Raw genomic sequence first — 13234 nt, 5'->3', positions numbered from 1 at the left:
GAAAGTAACAACAAGTCTCACAATGGAGACGTTACTGGTGCCTGCTAGAGCAAATCGATGAACAATGGGACGACAGATTTTCTTCATCTTGGAAAAACCCCAGAGGTACTTGGGTCCTTCCATGCCCCCAATTCCCATCACTCCTGACACCAGAAGTAAAATCAGACGACATCCTAGGGGAGGGGCGGGTGCATGTTAAGTGCCATTTAATTTTCACGGCTCTGGTCATGGAACTAGCGGGCGGAGTAACATTCTCCAAGAACAACGGAACCGGATTCTGGGTCTCGAACAGCTTCGAGGAGCCCCAGGACGAGCAGGACCGGCTGTTCTGTGCCGGTGGCTCCTGAGCCAATGATTTTAACCCGGCAGTGCTCGAGTGGCGTCTGCATCCCAGCCAGGGCGTTCTCCACAGCCCCTCAGGCGTTGCCGCCCCGGGATCACTCAGGCACCCGAGGGCTGTGCTTTGGGACTGCGCACCACAAGCTCTTCTTAGCAACTGCCCGACTGTATTGCTTCCTTCCTAGAGAACGAAATAATTAATGCATTTCCCCAGCATTTTCTATATAGAAGACTTCAACTATTTTTTAAGAAGTATCATCCTGACACGATTGTGCATTTTATTTGTAACAGCCAAATAAGCGAGGAACAAGAATGAGTTGGTGCTTCTAAGTATCCACAAGTTAAGACTTTCAAACGGCCAATTGTCGTGTCGGTGGGTACACGGCCGTGAAGGGGAGGGGGAGAGCAGGGAGGGTCTCGGGCTGGGAGCGGGGCCGGGGTCTGTCCCGATGCGCAGATGGCATGCCTGCTGCCTGCTCCTCCCTTCTCGGTCTTTCACTCACTTACGCCACAAACAATTGTTAGGTGGGGCCGAGAGTGACCGAGCAAGGCCAGCAGAGCCGCGCCCTTAGGAAGCTCCGGTCAGTCACAGGTTAAACAGCCACTCGCTCATTCCATAGGTGATTGTTTCATTTTAAATGAATGATCTGGACCTTTGCTACGGACAAGAGTCATCGCTGAGTGAGCCGGGCAGGATTCCTGCACTCCAGGGCTCACGTTTGGCCGTCAAGCAAACAAGTACGACAGTCTGAACCAAGCAGAAACGCGTACGAAGCCCTCAGGCCCTGGCCAGGGAAGGGCCGATGGCGGGGTGAGGGAGGGGGAGGGGGCTGGGCAGGGAGCTTCTACTGCTTCACTGGCACCCAGGCTTCCTCACTACACTCACTGAGACTGCAGCTTCTGGCCTGTCCCTGAACCCAGGCCCTCACCTTTGAGCTGACAAACGCTCAAGTTTGTTTGGGTGTTGGCTGGTTGGTAGGTGTCAGCTCTGTTCCATGACTGAGACAAGGTGGCCCGTGGGTGGGTAGCTTAAAACCCCCTTGCCCTGGGCTAAGGTTCGTGGATCAGTTGGTTAATTGGATGGATGGATGGATGGATGGATGGATGGATGGATGGATGGATGGATGGATGGATGGATGGGTGGTGGGTAAATAGATGGGTGGATGGATGGGTGGGTTGGTGGGTCGGTGGGTGGATAGGATGGTTGGATGGATGGATGAGTGGGTGGATGGGTATGGGCAGATATGTGACTGGCTAGCTGGATAAATGAATGGGTAAATGGTTGGATGGAAGGATGGATGAGTGGGTGGGTGTATGTATGGATGGGTGGGTGTATGGACGGATGGATAAATGTATGGATGGATAGGTGGGTGTACTAATGAATGGGTGGGTGTACAGATGGATGGATGGGTGTACGGACGGATGGGTGGGTGTATGTATGGACGGGTGGGTGTATGGGTGGGTGTATGTACGTATGGATGGGTGGGTGTATGGATGAATGGGTGGGTGTATGGGTGTATGGGTGGGTGTATGGGTGGACGGGTGGGTGTATGTATGGATGGGTGGGTGTATGTATAGATGGGTGGGTGTAAAGACGGATGGGTGGGTGTATGGATGAATGGGTGGGTGTATGGATGGGTGGGTGTATGGGTGTATGGGTGGGTGTATGTATGGATGGGTGGGTGTATGGGTGTATGGGTGGGTGGATGGGTGTATGGGTGGGTGGATGGGTGGGTGGATGGGTGGATGGGTGGGTGTATTGGTGGACGGGTGGGTGTATGTATGGATAGGTGGGTGTATGGGTGGACGGGTGGGTGTATGTATGGATGGGTGGGTGTATGGGTGTATGGGTGGGTGTATGGGTGTATGGGTGGGTGTATGGGTGTATGAGTGGGTGTATGTGTGTATGGACAGGTGGGTGTATGTATGGATGGGTGGGTGTTGTATGGATGGGTGGGTGTATGGATGTATGGGTGGATGTATGTATGGATGGGTGGGTGTATGGGTGTATGGGTGGGTGTATGGGTGTATGGGTGGGTGTATGGGTGGGTGTATGGGTGTATGAGTGGGTGTATGTGTGTATGGACAGGTGGGTGTATGTATGGATGGGTGGGTGTTGTATGGATGGGTGGGTGTATGGATGTATGGGTGGGTGTATGGGTGTATGGGTGGGTGTATGTATGTATGGACGGGTGGGTGTATGTATGGACGGGTGGGTGTATGTATGGATGGGTGGGGGAATAGGTGGACGGAAGGATAAACGCGGACACTCCTCGGCCTGGGTTGCCCGGAGGTGCAGGCACTTCCTCAGGCGGCGCCGGCTCCGGCCCACGAGGACCCGGGGCGCTGTCGTGCAGGCCGGGTCGGCCCAGCGGCCTGTCCACGCCAGGCCAGGCCCGACCGGCTCAGAGGTCAGCGCGCCCCACGGCGCCCCGCCCGCGCCTGCGCAGCCCCGCGCCCGCCGGCCGCCCCGGGCGCTGCCCCCGGCGCTCCGGGCCTCGGGGCGGGGCGGCGGCCGCGCCGGCGCAGTCGGGGCCGCGGGCCGCGTCGGGACGTCCGGGCGCGGGGCTCGACGGCGCGTGCGCGGGGCGGGGCGCCTCGCTGTCCCCTGGGCCGGCCGGACGTGGCGCAGCCGCGGGCACCATGAAGATCTGGACGTCGGAGCATGTCTTCGAGTGAGTCGGGCCGGCCCGCGGCGAGTTCTGGTTCCGCCGGACCGGCCCGCGGCGGGCCGGAGTCCCGGAAGCCGCTTCCCGCCGGGCGGCCCCGCCGCGCGCCCGCCACCCCCCCCCCGGCCCCCGCCCCCGCCCGGGCCCTTCCGGCCGCGGCCACCTGCCGCCCCCCGCTCTGCGCCTGGGACCTGGTTAAGAGGGGCCTGGCGTCCCCCGGCCGCGTCCGACGGGGAGGACAGGGCCCAGGGAGCCACGGTCGCGCGGGGCCCGGGTCCGACCCCTGGACCCAGCCCCCTGGGTACTAACCACCCGGACCCGACCCCTCGGACTAACTCCTGGGACTGAGCCCTCGTCCTGACGCCTAGAACTAACGCCTGGACCTAACCCCGGGGTCCTGACCCTTGAGTCCCTGGACCTGACCCCTAGGACTAACTCCTGGGTCCTGACCCCCTGAACCTGACCCCTGGGACTAACTCCTGGGTCCTGACCCCCTGAACCGACCCCTGGGACTGACCCCTGGACCGAACCCCCTGGACCTGACCCCTGGGTCTTAAAATCCTGGGTCCTGACCCCTGAGACCTGGTCCCTGGACCGAACCCCCTGGATTGACCCCTAGGACTAACTCCTGGTCTTAACCCCTGGACCTGAACCGTGGGACCTGACCCCTGACCTAACCCCCTGGATCCTAGCTCCTGGACCTGACCCCTGGGACTGATCCCTGGACCTGACCCCCGGGGTCCTGATACCCCAGGGCCCGCGGCTCCCGAGCGCCAAGCCCTCTCTGCCTGACCACGTGCCCCCCAAGTCCCCACCAGGGTGTGGGGCCTGGCCCGGCGGTGGGGGCTGGGCCCCAGGCAGCCTGCCTCCAGCCCGCAGTTGTTATTAATGTTTCCGAGGCGGCGGCCTGGTGATAAGTGCGGGCTGCGTGGAGGCGGGCAGAGGGCTCCGCAGATTTTCATTTTAGATAGTTGCCGTGGTAACAATCGGAGCGCGCCGGGCCCAGCGTCCTTCCGTTTGGGGGGACTGTTTGGATCTATGGAGCGTCCCTGCGTAGGTACCAGCGAGGCTTGCCGGGAAAGGCTGGAGATTAAAAGCGGAATGAGGTTCATTTATGTGATATGATTGGGAAGGCGAAAACATGAAGGACGCCGTCGCGGGCCGGGCCTGGGGCGGGAGGCTGGGCCGTTCTCTGTCAGTGAGAGCAGCTGCCCGGCCGGGCTTGCTGGGCGTTGAGGGAGATGAACGTCTTGCTCCATCAGCCAGAATCGGCCGCCGTGCCCAGGAGCAGCTCGTGTGGGTGTGGAGCATGGCCGGCTCCCGGTCACACACGGAGCCTTGCCCGCACACGTGCGCAGCTGTGGCCCGGGGGAGACTGTGACCACTGCAGTCCTGGGTGATACGCAGGTGACATTAGAAAAGCACAGATTTGACGTGCTTCAAAAACATGCACTCGTCCCGAGTGACCTTTTTGGAACAGAAGTCAGAATCTGCCCTTGGAGGACAGCGTGGCGAGACGGGCAGGTGGGGCTGCTGCCACCTGACAGGGAGGAAACGTTTTCACGTTACAGTATTGAAAGCAGGGAAGCCCGGGTCTTCGTAGAATCGCTTCGGAGTTTTCAGTGCCTGTAACTCCTTTTTTCTTTTCTTTTTTTTTTTTTTTTTGCTTTTTAGATCACACCTGGCAATGCACAGGGGTTACTCCTGGCTCATATACTCAGGAATTACCCCTGGCGGTGCTCAGGGGACCATATGGGATGCTGGGAATTGAACCCGGGTCGGCCGCGTGCAAGGCAAACGCCCTCCCCGCTGTACTATTGCTCCAGCTCCGCCTGTAACTTCTTTAGAACTTCATGGCATGGATGAATTGCATTCTGTAAATTGTGTTGTCCGAGCGATAGCACAGCGGGTAGGGTGTTTGCCTTGCATGTGGCTGACCCAGGTTCGATTCCTTCGTCCCTCTCAGAGAGCCCGGCAAGCTACCGAGAGTATCCCACTCTCATGGCAGAGCCTGGCAAGCTCCCCAGGGTGTATTCGATATGCCAAAAGCAGTAGCAACAAGTCTCACAATGGAGACGTTACTGGTGCCCGCTCGAGCAAATTGATGAACAGCGCGACGACAGTGCTAAGTTTCTTTCGGAGATAATTTGTAATAGATTCTGACAGTGGTTCTTTGGAACTCTTAACCTGTGGAGTGGGCATGGGTGACCAGGACAGACTGGGGGGGAAACCTGCCCAAGGGCTGTGCCCCGTGCCCGTGGGGGGCTGGCCGCAGCCCGGACTCACTCAAGTGGTGGGAGCCCCTCAAGCGTCCGGCGTTCTGGACAACAGTTGTCTCGGGGTGAACTGACTGCGTCCACGGTCACGGCCAGCGTGCCGGCTTCGTTCGTCAGAGTGTGTTGCTTCCCTTGGCAGCCACCCGTGGGAGACGGTCTCGACGGCGGCCATGCAGAAGTACCCCAACCCCATGAACCCCAGCGTGGTGGGCGTGGACGTGCTGCGCAGACACGTGGACGCGGCGGGGAAGCTGCACAGCCTGCGGCTGCTGAGCACTGAGTGGGGCCTGCCGGCCATTGTCAAGTCCGTGAGTGCCCCGGGCAGCCCCAGGGGGTCGCGGGAGCCGGTCCAGGGTGGCCTCCGGGTGGCGGTGCCAGCCGTCTGATACTGAACCTGCGTCAGGAGAGTCGGGTGGGTTGAGCATGTTCCAGGCCTCACAGACCCCGAGCAAGCCTCGGGGAGCCCCGACGGCTCTGGCACAGGAAGCAAGTCCTGTCCTCGGACCCCGCGGCCTCTGTTGGGGACTGGCGGCCTCCCCGCTCTCCACTCCCCTCACCACGGCTTTGCTTTTTCTTTTTCTTTTTTTCCTTTTGCTTTCTGGGTCACACCCGGCGACGCACAGGGGTTCCTCCTGGGTCATGGACTCAGGAGCCACTCCTGGCGGTGCTGGGGACCCCTATGGGATGCTGGGAATCGAACCCGGCCGTGTGCAAGGCAGACGCCCTCCCCGCCGTGCTGTCACTCCAGCCCCATGGTCGGGGCTTTCCTTGCTAAGGTGTATCTGTGGGTTGGTCCCCCTGTGCGAAGGCGTGCCTGGGGTTGGAGTCGAGCGACACTGGCCCGATTGATTGTCCCCTTGCTGGGCTGAGGGAGGCTGTGACAGCGTTGCCGGTTCCCGCATCGCCGGTCCCCAGTCCAGTCCGGTCTCTCCCGGGCTGCGGGCACCTCTGGGCAGTGCTGAGTGTCTGAGCCCCTGCCCAGCCCCCCAACCAGCCTCCTCCCTCCCCGGCCTTTGTCTCACTCCTCAGATCTGTGGTTCAGCTTGTTAGCAGGTTTTTACTTTCAAATAAAATAGCGCTGCGCTTGTTCCGAAAGCTGGCCTTCCTCATTCCTAATTTTGAACGTTTCACGCAGATTATTGGCTCGGCGAGAACCAAAACATACGTGCAGGAGCATTCTGTGGTCGACCCCGTGGAGAAGACGATGGAGCTGAAATCCACTAATGTAAGTCAGCGCCGTGCTCGTTTCTGTCTCTGCTCTGGGGACACGCGTGCACCCTCCACACGGGAGGACCCCCTCCCCCACCGTCACTCCCCCGGCACAGCACTCGAAGGAATTGTTGGTGCTGTTTGGTCGCCATTTGAAAATAAATAATGGTGGTGGTGGAGCAATAGTACAGGGGGGAGGGCGTTTGCTATTCGATCCCCAGCATCCCATACGGTCCCCGAGCACCACCAGGAGTAATTCCTGAGTGCAGAGCCAGGAGGAACCCCTGAACATCTCTGGGTGTGACCCAAAAAAAAGCATAAATAAATCAATAAATTAATAACGGCCAATGAGCAGTGAGGTGTCATCCGTTCACACGGCTGGTATGAAAGTCATTTTATCTGTTGTTTTTCTTTTTTTTTTTTTTGTTTCTTTTTTTAGGTCACACCTAGCAATGCACTGGGGTTACTCCTGGCTCATGCACTCAGGAATTATTCCTGGCGGTGCTCAGGAGGCCATATGGGATGCTGGGAATTGAACCCGGGTCGGCCGCGTGCAAGGCAAACGCCCTCCCCGCTGTGCTGTCGCTCCAGCTCCTGTTGTTTTTCTTTTTATGTGTTGGTGGCTGGATTGGGGTTTGTCGAACTTGGAAGTGTCTTTAATCTTGGTTTCCAAAATGACGTGGCTTTTTTATTTCCCTCCTATAGATTTCATTTACAAATATGGTGTCGGTAGATGAAAGACTTATATACAAACCACACCCTCAGGACCCAGAGAAGTGAGTAACCGAGTGTGCTGAGCTGTCTGTCTCGGAGGGCGCTTCCTTCTCTCCTGGCAGAGGTCTCTCTGGGAGAGGCGCGCCAGGCGCTAAGGCTGGGCTGTGTGTGTTACAGAACTGTGCTCACGCAGGAAGCCATCATCACCGTGAAGGGCGTCAGCCTCAGCAGCTACCTCGAGGGCCTGATGGCCAACACCATCTCCTCCAATGCCAGCAAAGTAAGTGGGGCTCAGACCGCACGGCTGCCCCACCCCTGCTCTCCTGCTTGGGCTCAGCCGGGGGCTGTTCAGTTGCTCTCCTGGGCCTCGGTTTACCGTGACACACAAAGAGTGAATAACAGGATTCTCTGTCTGTGCTCTGAAACCTACAGAGTGACAGTTTAAGACCCCTTCCGACTCGGGGCTGGAGCGATAGCACAGCGGGGAGGGCGTTTGCCTTGCACGCAGCCGGCCCCGGTTCGATTCCCGGCATCCCATAGGGTCCCCCGAGCACTGCCAGGAGTAATTCCTGAGTGCAGAGCCAGGAGGAACACCTGTGCATTAACAGGTGTGACCCAAAAAGCGAAAAAGAAAAAAAAAAAAAAAGACCTTTCCAACTCATGTTTGCTCCACTGAGAACTTGTGATGTAAAACAAAGCAAGTTTAGGGAAATAGATGTCACTGAGCTGCGTTTTAGGATGTGTCTAATCTAGTCCTCCGAAAGGTCCCCCAAGGCGCCTTCTGAACTAGATCGGGGCTACCCCCGTAGCAGGGCAAGCTCTGGGGAGCAAGAGGACACCAGCCATTGTCATGCTGCGGGTCCTTAAGGCAGGAGACAGAAGGGATGGCGGGAGAGTGGTCAGTGAGTAGTCAGGGGTGCTCTCCTCAGGCCGAGTGGCACGGGGGGCGGGGGGCAGTCAGGGCCAGGAATCCATCAGAAAGGCCATGCAGCAGGGAGCAAGGACTACTCGTGAGCACTGGAGCAGGAGCATGCTCCGGAGTTGGGACCAGATAATGCATCTGACCAGGATGTGGCTTCAGGGCTGGAGGGCGGACTCGCACGGGAGGCCCCGGTCTAGTCCCAGCGTCCCCTGTTCCCTCGAGAACATGCTCAGAATGTGTGTGGGTGTGACACCCAAATAAATACACTGAAATAAAACACAGACATCGGTCCAGGGGAATCCCCAGATGGGGACCCCTCTAATAATCACGGCAAAAGTGCACCACTCGTTCCACCGTAGATTTTTAGAAGACCTTTTGCATACAAATAAAAATGTGTTTTTAGGCCAAGCCAGTTGCTCAAGGTTTTGGGGTCTGATTGAAAATAAAAATACTGGGGCCCCGAGGGATAGGACGGCAGGTGGGATGCTTACCTTGCAACCCCCGGCAGCCTGCTTGGTCCCCAGAGCCAGGCCAGGAGTCAGCCCTGAGCACCGCCGGGTGTGACCCAGGAGCCAGGATACACTAATGACGGTAGTCGCATAAAGAAGGAAAGGCGGGGACAGAAGGGCCCCTCGGGTGAGGTTCCGTTAGGCTGGTGACGTTTCTCTCTCGCTTCTGCCCGCTCTCACGGAAATGTGTTGGATCTTTTAAGGGCCGAGAAGCAGTGGAGTGGGTGATTCATAAGTTAAATGCTGAGATTGAAGAACTGGCGGCCTCGGCAAGAGGAAGCATCAGGACCCCGATGGCGGCCGCAGCATTTGTGGAGAAATGAGAACCGGCCGCAGCAGCCTGTGCCCCGGGTCCCAGCAAGCTGGCAGTGTATTTATTTGCTATTTTTAAGAGATGACTATATTCTGGCTTTAAAAAAGGATTTTCTAACAAGCTGAAGAAAATTTACGTGACTTTTGATCAATACAAAGAGGTGTGGGGCTTCTAAATAAAAAAGGGATTGTCCAAAATTAGTGTTGTGGAAATTACCACTTGATTTTGAGGATTCCAAGTGTTGCCATGAAAATGGAAGTTTCTCCCGGGAACGCTCCCCGCCGTGGATCAGCCCAAAACCAGGCAGAGCCATCGCTTAACACACGTGTCCTGCCGCGGCCAGTGTCGGGAGCTTACACGAAGGAGTTCGCTTGAAATGGAGAAAATGTTTAGATTTCATCATTTGTGTAAGACTTGCCCTTCTGTCAGTCACAAGGAGAGCCAGGTTTTGATTGGGAGCTTAAATGATGTTGTTGGAATGAAAATTATCACTGTGGTAATACATGACCCAAGCAAAAAATAAGATCTTACTGTATTAAAGAGTCCTGTATTGATTTGCCAAATTTTTTGTAACTTAGTAAAAGGTATTTCCTTCCTTCAATTTGTACTTTATGGTTTAATACGCTGTACCGTGGGTTGGTTATGTTACCTGAAAAAAATAAAGTCATTACCCGACTTTTGTGGCACTCTGAACTTAACCAGCTGTTCACATCTCTCAGCATTTCAGATTCGCCTAACTTAGAAACTGCCATGTGTCAAAATCATGGTTCTGTAATGGCTAAAGCATGATATGTCAGGTTATTTGAATATAATTACTTTTGAAGTAATTGTGACCACAAAGCATCTTTTTCTTTTTTTCTTTTTGGGTCACACCCAGCGATGCTCAGGGGTTACTCCTGGCTCTGCACTCGGGAATTACTCCTGGCGGTGCTTGGAGGACCATATGGGATGCCGGGGATCGAACCCGGGTCGGCCGCGTGCAAGGCAAACGTCCTATCCGCTGTGCTATCGCTCCGGCCCCACAAAGCATCATTTTTTAACACGAAGAGACATGCATCATTTGAAGTTACTCAAATGATGTCTAGATCTGAAGCAGAAATCCCAGGTACTTGATGTTTTAATACGGTGCCACTGCAGAGGTTGGGGGCGGTGGAGAAGGGAAAGAGAATGGGGGGGGGGGGGGGGGCGGGGAGACTGACCTAAACCTGTAAGGGAACTTCTGCACAACTTCTATTCCTGGGAAACCGTGTGGGGAGCCCAAGGGCAGCTGCGATCTGGAAAGCAGCGCGCGAGGTGTTGGCTGGTCTCGCGTCAATAGTCTGACCCTCGCTGACCCGCACCCCGAGTATTTTGCCTTTATGTTACACGGGATGCACTGGTCAGGGTTCCCGGTCACAGGAACCAGTGAACAGGTACCCAGTCCCAGAAATTATAATACCAGCCTATTTTTTTAAATTGGTGTTTTTCTACTGTTTCTTAACAATATCTGTTTTTAAGAAGCAAGCTCATTCCAGCTGATGTTTCTTTGTAACCAGAGATGGTTCTCACGGTGGGAATGACGTCCCTGAACAGCCTCGCTAAGATTGCCACTCGATACAAAGTTGCACTGTGTAACTGCAAGTCGCACTCGAGCCGCGGGAGGCGCGTCCCTGCTCACACAGCGGCGCTGCATCTCGAGCACGTGCGGTTTCGTCCTGTCCACTCCCGTCTGGAGGGGCCCTGGCCTGAACTTTCCTCCCCAGCGCCCGCCCCTCCGGGCCGCGGGGGTCGCGCTGGCCCCGGTCCGCCCCCTCCGGCCGCTACGGAAGCCCGCGGGGCTCAGCGCGGACCCACGAAGCCAATCGGCGGGCGCGGCCGCCCCAGCCCGGCCCGGGATTGGCTCCGGGCGCCGGCGGGGCGGGACGGGAGCGCGGGATTGGCAGGCACGGAGCCCCGCCCCTTCCGCTCCTCGGCCTGACCTTCCTGCTGCCGGGCCGCGCGCAGGCGACATTACCGCGTCCTCCCCCCGACAGCGCCCTCGGACACCATGGTGGCCTACTGGAGGCAGGCTGGCCTCAGGTGGGCGGGGGCGGGGGCCGGGGGCCTCGCCGGCGGGGCCGGGGGCGGAGGTCACGCGGGGGGCCTCGCCGGCGGGGTCGGAGGTCACGCGGGGGGCCTCGCCGGCGGTGTCGGAGGTCACGCGGGGAGCCTCGCCGGCGGGGTCGGAGATCACGTGGGGCGGCCTGGTGGGCGGGGGCGGAGGTCACGCGGGGGGGCTCGTGGGCGAGGGCAGAGGTCACGCGGGGGGCCTCGCGCCTGGGGTCGGAGGTCACGCGGGGGGCTCGTGGGCAGGGGCGGAGGTCACGCAGTGGTGCCTGGGGTGGAGGTCACGTGGGGTCACCGCCCCCCTGCCCAGCCCCGAGCCCAGAGGAGGGCCAGCGCCCACGTGTCCCGCGTGGACGCTGCGCGTGCTCGCCGGCCGCCTCGGGCGGGGTGGACGCGGGCACGGCCTCTCCCGGGCCGGGCCTTACCCACTGAGCCGCCCTCCCGTTCCCCGGGGAGGTCGGGGCACAGCCAGCCCCCCTCACCCTCGCGCCTCTCCCCAGCTACATCCGCTACTCCCAGATCTGTGCCAAGGCGGTGCGGGACGCGCTGAAGACCGAGTTCAAGGCCAACGCCGAGAAGACCTCAGGCAGCAGCGTCAAGATCGTGAAGGTGAAGAAGGAATGAGGGTGAGTGGCCGGTGGGCCGGTGGGGGGTTGCTGACGTGCCCTGCGCCGGCCCGGGCCCAGGCAGGCAGGTGTGATTGGCACACGGGCTCGCTGTCACGTCACCCAGCCAGGCATGGGTAGAGCCTCGCTTTCATCAGACCCCTTTCGTCTGCGCAAAGTCGGATCATTCGAAGGACAGTCGGCGCTGGGGACATGGCCTGGGTCTGCAGAACAACTCGGGAGCACGGAAAATGACCGTGTTTGTTTGCGTGTCTGTGTTTTCTGCCCCCCGTATCTGCCGACATTCTCACCGACACGCGTGCCAGGGCATGAGGCTGCTCGCACACTCGAGGGTCCGGCTGTCTCATCGGGAAGCTTTTTGGCTTTCCAGAGCATTGGGTCCATTTTACTTTCCCGACCTGTCGGCAGTGCGCAAAGTTCCGGCCAGACCCCGAAAGTGATGAGGTTTCTAAAGCACTTCCTGTGGCGCTGTCATTTCATAGATAAGCAAATTACCAGTGGGAAGTTTTTTAGATCTAATTGTCCTGTTTTGCTTTCAAGAGGCTTCAGACCCACGGTAGCAGGGAATCGTGATGAATATTAATCCTTCGCAGCTTGTTATGAGTTTTACATATTGGAACTGTCTCCCCGGAGCACTTTTCATTCCGTTTTGAATTAGTAAATATTTCATTACGAGTCTGTGGACGCGGTGTGTTGCATTTCGCCCTTTTCCTCGGGGCTGCGTCTCCTCTCATCATCCTGAGTAATGGGCCTGGCGTCCGGTGGATTGTTTGGTCTGCACAAAGGGCCCACTGAGAGAGGACCGGCCTCTGCCGGGAGCAGCCCCTCCTTGGCCCCACAGCTCTCTCCTGCGGGGGAGGGTGACCAGTGCCAGAGTGGTGCGTGAGCACGAGAGCACGAGCAGGCGCTGGCCTGGGCCTGAAGCTGGGGGGTGCGCGGGGCCAGGGAGTCCGGGCCTGTGCGCTCGGGTGCGAGTTGGAAGGAAAAGTACATCGGACCAGCAGCTGTTGCATTTTCCTTTTTCCTCCTAGACCCTGGCCGGAGCCTGAGAGGCCGTGTTTTTCACGGTGAAGATGTGAGGGCACGTGTCCCGCGGAGGGGAAGGCCTCTCCCTCCTGGAAGAAAAAAAGAAAAATGCCTGTCTTGTTCGCAGATTGACAGCTGACAATAAATCAGCATGGTTCTCTGTCTCACCGTCGGCCGCTTTCTTTACGGGACCTGCCCGAGCACAGCTTCCTCCCTGGATGTGGGCGCGGGGTGGGGGGCATGGAGCGACCAAAGGGAGACACACGACATTTTCTAAAAAGGTCTCAAGAAAGCCTTTCGTCACATGAATGGACAGAATGGGGCTCACTGTAGTGGTGGCAGGGGTCGCCGTGGCATGGGTGTTGGGCGCCTGGCGTCGGTGCCCGAGATCAGCCTTTTGTGCTCCAGGCTTCGGGCCTGCAGGACAGGGCTTGGTGTGGGGCGGGGAGCTAGTAAATGGCGTTTGTGTTTCCCTGTGCGGTGAAGAGGGTCGGGGAGCTGTGGATGGGGAAGGGGCTGTCTCGGCGCAGGGCGCCTTCCCGGGGC

General features: G+C 58.3%; 2 protein-coding genes across 2 annotated transcripts; both read left to right on the top strand.

Annotated features, from left to right (window-relative positions):
• The first annotated feature begins 2873 nt into the window (after positions 1–2873).
• On the top strand, positions 2874–9626 carry PRELID3B (PRELI domain containing 3B). The gene is made up of 6 exons (XM_055137425.1): positions 2874–3014; positions 5424–5592; positions 6420–6509; positions 7199–7269; positions 7385–7487; positions 8842–9626. The coding sequence occupies exons 1-6, from the start codon at positions 2983–2985 to the stop codon at positions 8959–8961; spliced, it is 585 nt and encodes a 194-aa protein (XP_054993400.1). The 5' UTR covers positions 2874–2982; the 3' UTR covers positions 8962–9626.
• Positions 9627–10872: 1246 nt separating this feature from the next.
• ATP5F1E (ATP synthase F1 subunit epsilon) lies at positions 10873–12855 on the top strand. The gene is made up of 3 exons (XM_055137429.1): positions 10873–11009; positions 11537–11662; positions 12694–12855. Exons 1-2 carry the CDS (start codon positions 10978–10980, stop codon positions 11658–11660), a joined length of 156 nt encoding a protein of 51 aa, XP_054993404.1. The 5' UTR covers positions 10873–10977; the 3' UTR covers positions 11661–11662; positions 12694–12855.
• Positions 12856–13234: the final 379 nt, after the last annotated feature.

The sequence above is a fragment of the Sorex araneus genome, chromosome 5 (assembly GCF_027595985.1).
Source record: "Sorex araneus isolate mSorAra2 chromosome 5, mSorAra2.pri, whole genome shotgun sequence".
Lineage (NCBI taxonomy): Eukaryota > Metazoa > Chordata > Mammalia > Eulipotyphla > Soricidae > Sorex > Sorex araneus.
This window is presented reverse-complemented; position numbering and strand designations above follow the sequence as displayed.